This window comes from Daucus carota, chromosome 7 (genome assembly GCF_001625215.2).
Source record: "Daucus carota subsp. sativus chromosome 7, DH1 v3.0, whole genome shotgun sequence".
Taxonomy (NCBI): Eukaryota; Viridiplantae; Streptophyta; class Magnoliopsida; order Apiales; family Apiaceae; genus Daucus; species Daucus carota.
The window spans coordinates 36917972-36933262 of record NC_030387.2 but is presented as its reverse complement, the minus strand read 5'-3'; the positions used below and the strand labels follow the sequence as shown (position 1 = coordinate 36933262).

General features: G+C 34.7%; 2 protein-coding genes across 3 annotated transcripts; one reads left to right on the top strand and one right to left on the bottom strand.

The window, feature by feature from the left end:
* The first annotated feature begins 200 nt into the window (after window positions 1–200).
* LOC108194256 (transcription factor bHLH93) lies at window positions 201–2124 on the top strand. 2 transcript variants are annotated; one of them, XM_064080782.1, is made up of 5 exons: window positions 201–1040; window positions 1195–1365; window positions 1512–1679; window positions 1776–1848; window positions 1920–2124. In XM_064080782.1, exons 1-5 carry the CDS (start codon window positions 456–458, stop codon window positions 1940–1942), a joined length of 1020 nt encoding a protein of 339 aa, XP_063936852.1. In that variant the 5' UTR covers window positions 201–455; the 3' UTR covers window positions 1943–2124. The 2 variants fall into 2 exon arrangements, with proteins under 2 accessions (XP_063936852.1, XP_017216686.1); XM_017361197.2 differs by having other exon boundaries at window positions 211–1040; window positions 1776–2124.
* Window positions 2125–3572: 1448 nt separating this feature from the next.
* LOC108196055 (uncharacterized) lies at window positions 3573–12375 on the bottom strand. Its single transcript, XM_064082210.1, has 2 exons — window positions 11070–12375; window positions 3573–4520 (listed from the first exon to the last, which is right to left on the bottom strand). The coding sequence occupies exons 1-2, from the start codon at window positions 12288–12290 to the stop codon at window positions 3786–3788; spliced, it is 1956 nt and encodes a 651-aa protein (XP_063938280.1). The 5' UTR covers window positions 12291–12375; the 3' UTR covers window positions 3573–3785.
* Window positions 12376–15291: the final 2916 nt, after the last annotated feature.

Sequence of the window (15291 nt, the reverse complement as noted above, 5' to 3'; positions counted from 1 at the left end):
ACATTGTGATTTTAGAAAAGAGTGGCCATGAAATATAAACTATGCATTACAGAGAATCTGACAGTCTCTTTTTCTGTAGGCAAGATGACAGGTCTTTTGGAGTTAGCTTCATTTTCATCTGTTAACACATACTTGTGGGTCAAACCTTTCCAGGATATGGGGTTCAAATATATCTTCAGACTGTCTGATTGAAGACTTAGGTGCAAAACAATAGTACTTTAAATTCAATACAAAGAGAAAGATAGGTAGATTCCAGATCAATCATGTGCTGTTGCTCATATTTCCCAAAAATAACATTATAAAACATTCTGTAATGTTTTTATAATTCATAGTACACTTTTAGTACTATTAGCTGAGAGATAGCAGCTTATTCTTACATTATATCAACATGTAATCAGCTGTCAAGACTTTACCTTGAGTCTTTAAAGTTTGGTAAGAGTGAATGAGATCTAAAGATGGAAAGTAGTCAACATGTTTTCTTTGAAGAGTTCTTGTCTGCACCACCTAATGGAGTGAATGAGCAGCAGGTTTTGCCAAGCTATTTGAGCTGTGGATCTTATTATGAGAGCTTTGATTTGGGTACTTCAAATGTTTCATTCTCTGAGCTCATCACTTCATCCCAAGCAGAAATTCCCAGCTTTGCATTTCCTTATAATGAGTATTGCCCTTTTAACAATGGCTATTTGAGGCCTGAGGATGTTATTGATCCATCTGAGTTCATCAAGAATGCTGAACCTCCTTTTCCTGTCCTGCAAGACCATGAATATAAATCAGGGCAAGTGGAAAATGGACAAGCTTGTGAGGTTCTCTTGAATGATCTTCGCGATAATGGTAGCTCATCAAAGGATCATGACAAGGACCAAGCTTGTTTCGAAAATGTGCTAGTTTTTAATGTGGGATCATCTGATCAGGACAGGAAGAGAAAATCTACAAAGGTTGAAGGGCAGCCCTCGAAGAATTTAATGGCAGAAAGAAGGCGAAGGAAGCGATTGAATGACCGTCTTTCCATGCTCAGATCAATTGTTCCTAAGATAAGCAAGGTTTGCACTCTAGCTCTCTCACTTTTGTGTGTGTTCAATTTATTACATTGCCTTGAAGAGTCTACTGAAAACTAGCCCTGCTCTTGTGTGTGTTTGTTTGAATTGATGATATATTTGTCTGGACTATTTACGAATGATTATTGTCAACAAGAAGATGGACAGGACTTCTATAGTTGGCGACACCATAGATTATGTGAAGGATCTTCAGGAAAGGATCCACAAGTTAAAAGAGGAAGTCGATACAGAAGCTGAAAGCAATCATATGAACTTGATGGCATCCTCGAATGAGGACACTAATGAAGTCATTCCAATAAGCCCGACTAAGGTATACTTAATCATTAATCTTTAAAAATCCATCACGTAACTAAAAAGTCGTCGTTAGCGTGTGCCTATGGGCACACACTGGAGAATCCAATTTATAATTATGGGTCAAGGTTGATAAAATCTCTAAAATACCAAATTTTGTATTAGTTTGATGTCGAAAGGAAGGATGAGAGTACACGGATTGAGATCTGTTGTGCAACAAAGCCCGGACTACTGCTGTCAACAGTGGAAACGATTGAAGCATTAGGCCTGGATATTCAACAATGTGTTGTTAGTTGTTTCAGTGATTTTAGCCTGCAAGCTACTTGTTCCGAGGTATATTTTTAAAGAAATTATTTTAACTCTTTAGTTGATTGCACAAGAACTCGCAAGATGTGTAATTCTACATATATTTTGTTTTGATAATTATAGGCGGTGGACAACCAGAAGTTTGTAGGATGTGAAGATATCAAACAAGAGTTATGCCGGAATGCAGGCTATGCAGGCTATGGCGGGAAATGTTTTTAGAAGAAATCCGCGACCAGCAAGAGTTATGCCGGAATGCAGGTTATGCAGGCTATGGTGGGAAATGTTGTTAGAAGAAATCCGCGACCAGCAGACATGACGAACATGTCTGAGCTGAAGCAAATGGGATGTTGTTATCTTTTGCCATGTTAGCTGTAATGAGTTAACGTTTTCTTCTTGCTGTTGTTTCAATAATTAGATTGATATAATGATGTCTAATGTTTTATAAATATTTTACCATGATCTAAGGAACATACATACTATCTCTAGGCATAAAATGGTTAAGTTCAACAGAAGGGCTATCTTATGATTGATCAAGAATGCTTTAGGTAATCGAAGATACAGGGGGTGTTTGGATCGTGAGAATTAGAATCGAGAATGAGAACGAGAATTAAGGGTATGAGTCTAAGAGGAGTGTAACTCCTCTTAGGGATTGAGGTTCCTTTTTTCATGTCACGAAATTACTAATTCAAATAACAACACATGACAGAGGTTTCAATTTCCGTTAACCGGACTTATTAATCATGAACCAAACGCCTTCTATAAAGCTAGATGTGGCCACAGATGTTGGAGCATGTTGTTAAAAATCAAGTATATTTACATGTGAGAATCGGAGGGGGGACAGAATATTTTGAGCTTGCTTTAAGGCTTTAATTTGAAGCAAACAAAGTAGGAGTCGCTATTGTATGGCTATATAAGTCCTAAAAGCACTTCAATCAAAAGGTATGTTTGTGGAAAGGGATTTAGACATTTTGGCGTTTTCTTTTTATCAAAATTCCTATCTATTATTGACTTAACAATTATACAGCTTTTGAATCTTATTGTTTCTATCTATTGTTATTTATGCAGTTGGTAAACTTATTTACTGTCATATTACCTTACGGTCATGTTCATGTTGAATTATTACAAGACCAAGCTGAAAACCTCATATAGTACGAATTACAAACTACAGAGGCTTTCAGCTTTCTTCATCGAACATTTCATCTGAACCAATAAAATTCAAAAATAGTTAAATAGTGTACATTTTCACAAATCATAGGACTATCGCCTCAAGTGAACGAGGAAAAAAACTACAGATATCTAAAAAATATATTGTAAGAGAATGAAATATAGAAGATATTCTCTCCATTTAGAGGATCACTCTATAAATTCAGCTTTGATACTCCTCACCTCTTGGGCTGCGTTCACCTGAATTGAATAGAATGAAATTTATACTGTATTCAAGAGATGTTGGAAGAAATGTTTATAATCTTTATTCCATTTTACACTTTATTTGAACTAAAAATCTAATTCACATATTTTGAAAGAAATGTTCCATTCCATTATTTCACTACTTTCCCAACAATCTTTATCATAGAAAATTTAGACTCATTCAAGCTCACTCACTAGTCTCATACATTCTTGTTTATCCTTTAAAATTTATTACTTACATTCTTGTTTCTTATTTAAAATTTATCACTTGTTCATTCCACTTCATGCATTCTTGCTTCTCCTTTAAACTTTATTACTTCTTCATTCCATTCTCTCATTTTATTTCATCCAAATGAACACAACCATAGTCAATTAAATACACTTTCAACATCAATCCCAGAGGAATTTGCCAATTATACATTGCATAACGACGCAGGGTCTTGCCAATTATACATTGCATAATGACACAGGGCCTCATCTCCGGAGTGCAAAATGAACCGAGACAAAGTTAAATGTATCAAGGTCTTTCAATCTTTATTAAAATTTGCGGGGAGAAGGGGGGAAGAGCTCAACACATTAAGTTCAAAATTCCGAATGTCACGTCTATCCTGATGCCTAGTTTGATCCCCGACTGTAAAACTGAATACAAACAGATATCGTTTCAACTGACTAAGGCTAGTTATATGATCAACTCTGAGGCACTGGTATCAATATAAAAAAAAAAGGTTATAAACTATTCTCTCCATCTGTATCCTCATCACCAAAAAGAACATCATCATCATCATCAGGACGGATGCTAAAGTCATTGGCCTGCTTATGTTGGTACTGCTTTATAGCAACTCTTGCATCATCCAGCAATGCATTTTTTGCAGATTCAACGGCATTTTTCTGAACACGGCACTCCTTTCTATCTCGAGCCTGAAGGCTGGATTTTGCAGCCTTTGCAGACCCTGCTCTTCTCCTAGCATGTAGCTTGTCAATATATTTTTCATGCAACGCTTTGTTCTTAACTGGCTTTAGAACTGGTGGACTTGCACCTCTGGCTTCGTTCATGCTATTAATTTGTAAACACTGCTTTCTGCGGTCTGAAGAAGATGTCTCCTGGCATCTTCTAAGCAGTTTAGGGTTCTCCTGTTTTGGGGTAGAACAGTTTACGCCCTGCTGTAATGCATTAGGAGACAAACTTACTTGGGGCTCAAGTATGGAGAACAGGTCTGCATTTTGTTCTCTGTTAACCTGAAACTCCTTTTGCAGTAACTTTCTCATAGTTTTCTGCACAGCCTGACCCTTTTGTTTAGTGTGTCCAGGCCTTTTACTCTTTGATCTTATGGAATCAAGCAACTTTGAAGGAGAGTACAAAACGGGTGATGAGTTCAGTACTTTTGCTCTTGAACGAGGACGAGGAGTCAGATGGTCAGCATGTACTCTATCAAAACAATCTTGTGCAGATTTACCAGGCACCTACAAGAGAGTTACGAAAAATTTAGTAGCTAGAAAGGTAAAAAGACAAAGAACTAATAAAACACCAGGACAGCTTATATATGACAATTTCTAGTCAGGAATAAGCTGTATCATAATCATGAAAAGTTCAGGTTTCAAATCAAATGCTAAGAAACTCTTCATAATTCATACTGTAATTAACAACAACATTAATCTTACAAAAAGGATAACTAAGATAACTATCACACACGGATAATGTCTTTTTTGGTTTGGGTTGGGGGGGGGATGGGATCTTTCGATAAAAATTGCTTGAAAACTAGTAACAAAACTATTCTTACTCTGGTGCAAGATTAAATGGAAAGCATAACTGCCCAACGGAGCAATTAAATTGTTTTTGGAAATAATATGTTAATCATCCCTTCTAGAATTATAAACACATGCGCATTGCGTGCATAATCGCAACATACAGATAATTGTGGCGTCCCATTTGCTATTCTTTTACACTCGCTTTTACTGGATTCGGGTCCAAAATTACCTCCAAGAGAAAACAAATAAATAATTATCTACATAGAAAAATACAAGAAAATCACTATCAGCTCCTAATAAAGATTTGTGGCAATGGTGCATAACTACCCAACGGAGAAATTAAATTGTTTTTGGAAATAATATGTAATCATCCCTTCTGGAATTATAAACACATGCGCCATTGCGTGCATAATTGCAGCATACAGATAACTGTGGCATCCCATTTGCTGTTGTTTTAAACTCGCATTTACTGGATTCGGATCCAAAATTACCTCCAAGAGAAAACAAATAAACAATATCTACATAGAAAAATACAAGAAAATCACAACCAGCTCCTAATAAAGATTTGTGGCAACTGGCAATGGTGCTAAACATCTCTATCAGATCAATACACTTATATATGCTCTACTAGATCATTACACTTTCACGCCGCATACTTACTATTTAGCAGAAAGCAGCTCAGAATCTACTAATTTAGTAGGGTTGCATTTTCATATATAACGTAGTTTTGTGTTCCTATATAAGCCAGTTTTCTCTTATTTGGAATCACAGATCCAAATGAACTAGTTTAAATTCATATAACTCCACCCAGTTGTGAACCCGGACATAAAATGCGGCGGGGGGGGGGGGGGGGGGAACCTTTATAAAATAATTAAGAAAATTGCAAAAGCGGGGAGGGGGAACCTTTATAAAATAATTAAGAAAATTGCAAAAGCAAAAGTTACAACTCATAAACAAGTATTCCTGACAGGTGACTGTTCAATACGGGCGTTACAGCATGGTGATAACAAAAGGAAGTGTATGTTCCTGCAATTTATGAGAAAAGAACTTTTCTTGGGAAAAAAATGAATTAATTAAAAACACACACACACACCCCTGTTTTAGTACTTCTTCCATTAACAAGTGCTTATTGTTTTTATAGCATATGCCTAGCTAAACAGCCTACAAGTATGTTATAAGTTATTTGGATCTGCAGTGTACAAGTTTTAATCCTGCTACCTTCTCCAAAAATGTCGTGTGGTAAATCACACCACTGTTAATACGGCGTCGCCTTGGCGATAAGGCGATAAAAAAATCCATGGCGTCCTCCTCGCCAGTCTACTTCTTATATGGCGTCACTTGGCGCTGTTTGGCGTCCATATGGCGTTTAAGACCGCCATGGCGCCAGGCCCAGCCCAAAAATTATTAGTAAAAGGTGGCCCAATAGGCCCAGACTCTTATATGTTATAACTTATAACCTAAATACTAAAACTCAAGTCTCTCCCGTGTGATTACGACTCAAACATTCCACCAGGTATTTAATCTTCTTCCTATTTTCTTTTCTTAGTTCTTATCTTCTTCTTCTTCACTTTCTTAATATACCTCATTACCTATATTTATTAGTAATTACACAGTGCACACCACATGTTTGATAATATTCCTATGTGTATATCAAGAATGTTTGATAATATTTATACTATTTTACATATAATATATGCATATAATACTATATATATATATATATATATATATATATATATATATTAAATATATCAGATTAAATATGGCGTCCGCCTAGTCCGCCATGGCGTCCTGACCCTCTACGGTCGCCGTGTCGCCATTACGCCGTATAAACACTGAATCACACACGATTAACTTAGGTAGCCAACAGATCTGTGAAGCGCAACATTATGAGCTCACAACATTTTTAGGGAGGACCCAGACCTGCCCTTACCCATGGGTTAGTCCGCCACTGGTTCTATAATTCTACCCATTGGCTCATAATATTTGCAGTTGAACAGGCACTCTAAGTGTGATAAACACTGCTTTAAAATCTTTTGTATTGAACTATCAGCAACTGCAATAAAAGGTTACCTAAAATGGGAAACAATCTGATTTACAAGGATACAATATTCTACTTTTCAGCTTTACTATTAATGACCACAAGTTGCATTGATTTTTTTAACTCTTTTTTGCACTAAATGGTCTTTGATCCCTTTAATTCCATCCAGTGTTGTTTAAGGGGTTAATAATCAAGTGAGTCACCAAAGTGGACTCAATGTATCAAGTTGGTCACTGAACTCAAAACCATCTCAAATTGGTCACTTAAATCAGTTACATGTATCTTTAAATACGAATTCAAGGAATAAAAGTATTATTTACATAGATTTACACATTATTTTTAAATGTTACGACAACTTAGTACAAGGTTATGACTTCTACTATTTATGATAATATATTTAGATTTTATTAAGTTTATTTGCTATTTATCTTTTATTATATAGTTAATTTCTTTGTTTTAATTAAAAATAAATAACAAATAAACTTGATAAAATCTAAATATATTTTCATAAATGCTAGAAGTCATACCCTTGTCCAAAGTTGTGATAACATTCAAAAATAATGTGTAAATCTAAGTAAATAATACTTTTATTCTTTGAACTCGTATTTAAAGATACATGTAACTGACTTAAGTGACCAATTTGAGACGGTTTTGAGTTCAGTGACCAACTTGATACATTGAGTTCACTTTGGTGACTCACTTGATTATTAACCCGTTGTTTAAGTGGCAATATATTAAAAAGCACAGGACCTAATTTTGAAGCGCAACTCGCAAAGCGCCATTAGTCACGCGCTTTTTTGTCGAAAAATATGAGATCATAGATTTGAACTATATAGCAAAAAAATATTACATATAAGATTCTTAACTTTTAAACATAGCAGAGCATGTATAATATAACAAAATGATCAATAATAAAGCATCAATCAACAATGTTCAACAATTCAAAAGCTTTGAAGTCATTTAGTTCAATTTCCGGTCCTTCAAATTCTCATTCTTCCTCTTCCTCATCATATATTAAAGTTGAAGAAGAAGGCCTGTGAGTTGCATTTTGAGGTAGATGTTCCTCTTGTCAAGCGCCTAAGCGCAAAGCGCCATTAATCACACAATTAATCACGCCATTAATAACACATTAATTCCATCTTTGTAATAATATTCTAAGTAATAAATTAATAATACTAATATATATATCTTGTTCGTTGGTGGTAAACATTTCATGCTGAATTTCGGTTGAATAAAGTTGCATGATTGATGAAATGTCAGATTAGAAATTCAAACACCCCCCCCCCCCACCACATTAGTCACGCAAAGCGCGACTCGCAAAAGCGCCATTAGTCACGCGCTTTTTTGTCCAAAAATATGAGATCATAGATTTTAACTATATAGCAAAAAAAAAGATTTTAACAAAAATATTACTTATAAGATTCTTAACTTTTAAACATAGCAGAGCATGTATAATATAAAAAAATGATCAATAATAAAGCATCAATTAACAATGTTCAACAATTTAAAAGCTTTGAAGTCATTTAGTTCAATTTCCGGTCCTTCAAATTCTCATTCTTCCTCTTCCTAATCATCTATTAAAGTTGAAGAAGAAGGCCTGTGAGTTGCATTTTGAGGTAGATGTTCATCTTGTCAAGCGCCTAAGCGCAAAGCACCATTAATCACACAATTAATCGCGCCATTAGTAACACATTGATTCCATCTTTGTAATAATATTCTTAGTAATAAATTAATATACTAATATATATCTTGTTCGTAGGTGGTAAACATTTCATGCTGAATTTCGGTTGAATAAAGTTGCCTGATTGATGAAATGTCAGATTAGAAATTCAAAACCCCCCCCCCCAATTAACCACGCAAAGCGTGACTCGCAACAACGCCATTAGTCACGCGCTTTTTCGTCTAAAAATATGAGATCATAGATTTTAACTATATAGGAAAAAAAAAAGATTTTAACAAAAGTATTACTTATAAGATTCTTAACTTTTAAACATAGCAGAGCATGTATAATATAACAAAATGATCAATAATAAAGCATCAATTAACAATGTTCAACAATTCAAAAGCTTTGAAGTTATTTAGTTCAATTTCCGGTCCTTCAAATTCTCATTCTTCCTCTTCCTCATCATATATTAAAGTTGAAGAAGAAGACGCGTGAGTTGCATTTTGAGGTAGATGTTCCTCTTGTCAAGCGCCTAAGCGCAAATCACCATTAATCACACAATTAATCGCGCCATTAATAACACATTGATTCCATCTTTGTAATAATATTCTAAGTAATAAATAATATACTAATATATATCTTGTTCGCAGGCTATGTTGCTTAGACTCGGGTACGAAGTGTCCGACACGACACATATCCGAGTGTCGGACTCGGCATTTTTAAAAATCTAGGACACGGGGACACTGTCCGGATTTTGGACACGGGTACGGGGACTCGGCGTAAATAAAAATAAAATTAATTTTTTATAATAAGTTACAAAATTATTCATTTTAAAATATTAAAGTTTTTCAATTTAATTTATGACTAACATTTTATATTGAATTGTTGTTTGAAATAATTAGTGGAGAAAAAGTTATTTTCTCAAAAGAATAAGAATGCACATGAAGATATAAGACTCCTCCTTTGACTAACATTTTAAATTGAATTCTTGTTTGAAATAATTAGTGGAAAAAAAGTTATTTTTTCAAAAGAATAAGAATGCACATGAAGATATAAGACTCCTCCTTTGACTTTAAGGCTTCATTTACGTTATTTTATACACTGATTCATTAAACTTATTAATACAGGCAGCTGTACTTTGTCTCTTCTTTCGAGGAGCATCGTCTTCTTCATTCTGCATCTTCTACATCTGTGAATCCTTCTCCAAGTCTTCTCAATCTTCTTCTCAAAACCATCGATCATTACCTAAAACTAACCTTCGATGTCGAGAGAATCATATAAAGAAAAACAAAATTTGAAACATCGTCGGTAATTTTTCCGGCGACGACGACGACGAGTCGGTTTTCGCGATAGCGAATCCGCCCCATATCCTGTGTCGTGTCCCGTGTCGTGTCGGGTCGACACGGGTACGACGGCCGGAAGTGACGGGTCGGAGTAACACAGTTCGCAGGTGGTAAACATTTCATGCTGAATTTCGGTTGAATAAAGTTGCATGATTGATGAAATGTCAAATTAGAAATTCAACCCCCCCCCCCAATTAGTCACGCAAAGCGCGACTCGCAAAAGCGCCATTAGTCACGCACTTTTTTGTCGAAAAATATGAGATCATAGATTTTAACTATATAGCAAAAAGAACGATTTTAACAAAAATATTACTTATAAGATTCTCAACTTTTAAACATAGCAGAGCATGTATAATATAACAAAATGATCAATAATAAAGCATCAATTAACAATGTTCAACAATTCAAAAGCTTTGAAGTCATTTAGTTCAATTCCGGTCCTTCAAATTCTCATTCTTCCTCTTCCTCGTCATCTATTAAAGTTGAAGAAGAAGGCCTGTGAGTTGCATTTTGAGGTAGATGTTACTCAAAATGTGAGAAGATCTGTGAGGTTAGCGGGTAAGGAAAATGTCAATTGGCGGGTGAATTTTGATGTGTTCAAGGAAGAGGAGAAAGATTTTGGGAGAAAGGGTGTGCTGGTTGCACGTAAATCTGCTAGAAAGAGTTTTAAGGAAACCGGTTTTGATGTGGCATCTTTTGGGATGGTTGTGTGTGATTCAGCTAATTAACAAAGTGTACAAGCGGGGACTGGTTTGCCTGTGCAATCTGTAGGTGAGATGAAGAAGACATGCAAGTCAAGGGAGGGAAATGCGCAGAAACTTGTTAAGTGTGCCAGGAAAAAAATTGATAAGTCTGTGGAGGATTCCAAAGCTGAACAAAGTGTGCAAGCGGTGTTTGGTTTACCTGTACAATCTGTAGGTGAGGCAAAGAAGACAGGCAACTCAAGCAAGAGAGATGCACAGAAAATTGCTAAGTGTGTGAGGAAAAGAACTGATAAGTCTCCGGAATATTCAAAAGCTGAACTTTTGGGTAAAGGTGTTTCATCTGAAATATTTTATAAATCAGGTATAGGGGCATCTGACCAAGAAACAGCGGGGGGGATTAGCTTAGTTTTGTAGCTTATACAGTCATGGATAACATACATGTAAAATAAGAATATGCAGTCCGAAAATGATGTGTGCAAATACATATGTAAGGAGCCGAAAAATAGAAAATACCTTTTTAGCAACGTCCTTCCAAAAGCGAGGAGTCGGATCCGCAGCTAAATACGCTTTCTGCAGTGCTGATTCCTGTTCCTTGGTCCACCCAGAAATTGTTCCCTGATTTTCACAACAATCTTCAACTTGATTCCTCTTCCTCTTAACTCCAATGCACTTTGGTTTTTTCTCAACAGCCCTTGCCTCCTTTTCTACTCGGCCTTCCACAGGAGCTGTACTAGATCCCCCCGCTGTTTCTTGGTCAGATGCCCCTATACCTGATTTATAAAATATTTCAGATGAAACACCTTTACCCAAAAGTTCAGCTTTTGAATATTCTGGAGACTTATCCGTTCTTTTCCTCACACACTTAGCAATTTTCTGTGCATCTCTCTCGCTTGAGTTGCCTGTCTTCTTTGCCTCACCAACAGATTGTACAGGTAAACCAATCACCGCTTGCACACTTTGTTCAGCTTTGGAATCCTCCACAGACTTATCAATTTTTTTCCTGGCACACTTAACAAGTTTCTGCGCATTTCCCTCCCTTGACTTGCATGTCTTCTTCATCTCACCTACAGATTGCACAGGCAAACCAATCCCCGCTTGTACACTTTGTTGATTAGCTGAATCACACAGAACCATCCCGAAAGATGGAACATCAAAACCAGTTTCCTTAAAACTCTTTCTAGCAGATTTACGTGCAACCGGCACACCCTTGCTCCCCAAATCTTTCTCCTCTTCCTTGACCACATCAAAATTCACCCGCCAATTGACATTTTCCTTACCCGCTAACCTCACAGATCTTCTCAAACCTTCACCCCCTTCCTTCAATTGCTCAGCTCTTCTCGAACCCCTATTCCCCAAACCCACCTCTTTCAGCACCTCTCGACCCACTGAATCCCGGGGCTCCAGTGCTTTCAAACACTCCTCTGGGGTCGAAACACAACAGCTTGTGTCCAGATAGGGCTCCATCGGTCCCTTCTTCTCCTGGATTGGGGTTTTCAAGTCCTCTGATTCGTCTCGATTTTTCGCAAGAATTCTTGGAGATCTTCTCAAAACGGTGGTGGGTTCCTCTCGAATCTTGGTATTGTTGCCAGCAAACCTCGGGGATCGTCTTGGCATGGTGGCTTGGTGGTCTTGCTTCCGGGAATTTCGTTGCGGCATTTCGACAAACACGTCTGCTTCGTCTGAAATTTGTTGTGAGGGAAAAGAGGGGGAAATGGAAATGTTTAATTCAACCATTCGAATTTTGTTTTGGGGGCATTCGACAGAGATAAGGAAAGTTCCGAGTTAGGGTCCAGTTCATATATTTTTCTCACATTTGTATGAGGCCCATTTAGGGTTTAACAAGCCCACTTCAGATTATCAATATCATACTAGTTATTTTAATACGAGAATAAGAATTCTTTTGGCATCTAATATCCTCTTTTTTCCAAAAATACTGATACTTCTGTACTTTTTGAATTTCACAAACATATAAAAAAGTTCTTTTTAAAAAAAAATTTATATAAAATCCTGAAAGATTACTAGTTGTATTCAATTGAGATTTTTAAAGATTTTTCTAATTTATGAAATATAAGTATATTTGATTTAGATTATAAAGGGATCTTTTGGGTGAGCTTGAAATAAGTGTTTCCGTAAAAAATGAAAATTAACTGTTTGGGAAAAAAGTACAAATCATGAAACAAAAGTTTTAGGATTGTTGTAGGGGTGATCAAAAAACCATCCAAACCGCATAAACCGCACCAAACTGCACCACAAAACGCGGTTTTTAATTTTCGTGGTGCGGTTGCGGTTTGAATTTTTCACAAACCGCGCGGTGCGGTGCGGGTTGCGGTTTGACATATTAGCAGTGCGGTTCAAACCGCACCGCACCGCGATATTATATAATATATATATATATATATATATGGGAGCTTCTCAGTGGGTAACTAAAAAAAAAGTAACCTAGTAACTCAACCCTGAACCTTTAAATTATAAATAGAATGGACGAGTAACTATACATACACGTTGCATTATTTTATAAATGGTGAACACACGCACATCAGATAACACCTCCCACTAACATCACGACCCACTAAGGTCATTCCCTTTCATTTCTGTAGTAACCGACGAAACTCACATACCATGTGTTCTGTATTATTATTATTTTAATGAGGTATTGTATATTTATTTGAAAAGATGTTTTTGTGTTGCAGAGATCACTATGTCTCCCATTAGTCGATGTAGATTTTTCTCTTTAAAATCAGTGTTCTGTATGTGTGTTCTGTATTTATATGCTCTATTCTTTATTTATATATTTTCTTTTAAATAGCATTTTGTATGTTTTGACTTTTGCTTCTTTTTTTTTTGTGAGTATGAGTTTTGCTTCTTTTTTTTTGTGAGTATGACTTTTGCTTATTTATTTTTGTTATATGTTCTGTATTTTTTAAAAGGTAACTTATCATTGAAAACAAGTTATAAAACACAAAAATAACGAATATTTAATAAGACCCACAAAATGCAAGAAACAAAAAACGCAAAATTCTTAAATATATTTTAAGAAAATAAATAATGCCTATTATGTATTAACATCGTGTGTTTTCTATTTTTTTTTATCATTGCATACATATTATTTTTATTTTAAGTTATATATTTTAAGTTTTTTAATTTATTTTCAGTATGTTCCATATTTATTCATCTTGCATGTTTTTATTGCAAGTTCTGTATTTTTGTATTTTAATATATAAGTTTTTATTATATGTACAGTATATTTTTTTATTGCAATTCAGGCAAGTATTGAGCACTATGTATGCATTATGTTTGTTTTTAATTTTGTGCCTTTAATGTCCTGTATTTTTTTTTGTCATAATTTAATGTTCTATATTTAATTTTGTACAAATGTTGTGTATTTTTGTTTGTTCTGTATTTTATATTTAGTATTTTATATATGACGATATTTATAGTGTTGTAATTTTTTTAAAATATGGATTTTGAAAATCGAAAAACACAATAAAAAGTAAGTTATGTATATCATAAAAACGTGAAGAAGAGAAAAGTAAAAAAAACATATAATATTAAAATAATATAAGAAAGAAAAAGATAAATATTAGCATTCAAGGGTCACGTGTTACAGGCAGTTATTTCAATGAAATGTATGAAGTTTGGTGCACAGAAAGGCACTCATCTTCTTTATGTATCCTACGGTCCATGTTTGAGTTCCCCGGTTACTCAATTATAATAGTTCCTCAATGAACCATACCCTATATATATATATTAGTGATAATCAAATAAAATTATATTATATACATATATATTATTTATTATGTTATATATATTTGTTAAATCTCTTCAAATAATAGTTAAATATTATTCTATAAATCTCGCATTACTATTACACCAAATTTTTATGAAATGATTATATTATTATAATATGTCTTTTGTAGTTATTACTCATATTTATTATCATATTTACACTTTTGTTTGTGTTTTTTTAGTAGTTTTTGTAGTTTTAAAATGATAAATATCATATAAATTCATTACAAGGAAAGATTTTAATTATTGTATATTTAAATTTTATTTCGAACTTCAACTAAAAATATTTATTCCTAAGCATACAAACCGCACAAACCGCACCGCACCACATCACATTTTTGTGGTGCGGTTTACGCGGTTTTTATGCTAACGTGGTGCGGTTGCGGTTTGAGTTTTCAACCAAACCGCATGTGCGGTTTGGTTCGCGGTTTTAGCGAAAAACCGCACCGCACGCACGGCGATCATCCCTAGATTGTTGACTTTTTATAAGTGCTTATTGATTTTTTACACAAACGGTACGAATAAATACTTCTAACTTATGAATCTAGAAGCGGGCTCCACCAAACACCCACAAAGCACACCAAGTAATGTATTAGAATCCAAAGATATTAAATTATAATTTCTTAACTTTTCTTATAAAAATCGTTTATTATGCTAGGATTTTAAATTATTCTTATAAATTCAATGATATTTAACTGATATTATTTAAATTTTTATTAAAATTTGATGGTATTTGAAAGCTGGTAAATTTTTTTAATTTGTAGAATTATGGATTTTAATGATAATATTTAATATTTTTAAAATATTTGTATAATGTGTGAAATTCTAAAAGATTGATTTTAAATTCTTGAATTCTAATACTTTTTTATTTAAATCACGATGATGCCTATTATATATTAAATTGAAAAAAGAATTACAAGCAGGAGAAATAAATCTCTGAGGCGGACCG

Coding starts and splice junctions, on each gene's coding strand:
- LOC108196055 (XM_064082210.1), bottom strand. CDS start 12,290: ATGGTTGAATTAAACATTTCCATTTCCCCCTCTTTTCCCTCACAACAA. Junction 4,521..11,069: donor GGAAGGACGTTGCTAAAAAG/GTATTTTCTATT, acceptor ACTCTCTTGTAG/GTGCCTGGTAAATCTGCACA.
- LOC108194256 (XM_064080782.1), top strand. CDS start 456: ATGGAAAGTAGTCAACATGTTTTCTTTGAAGAGTTCTTGTCTGCACCA. Junction 1,041..1,194: donor TTGTTCCTAAGATAAGCAAG/GTTTGCACTCTA, acceptor GTCAACAAGAAG/ATGGACAGGACTTCTATAGT. Junction 1,680..1,775: donor TGCAAGCTACTTGTTCCGAG/GTATATTTTTAA, acceptor TGATAATTATAG/GCGGTGGACAACCAGAAGTT.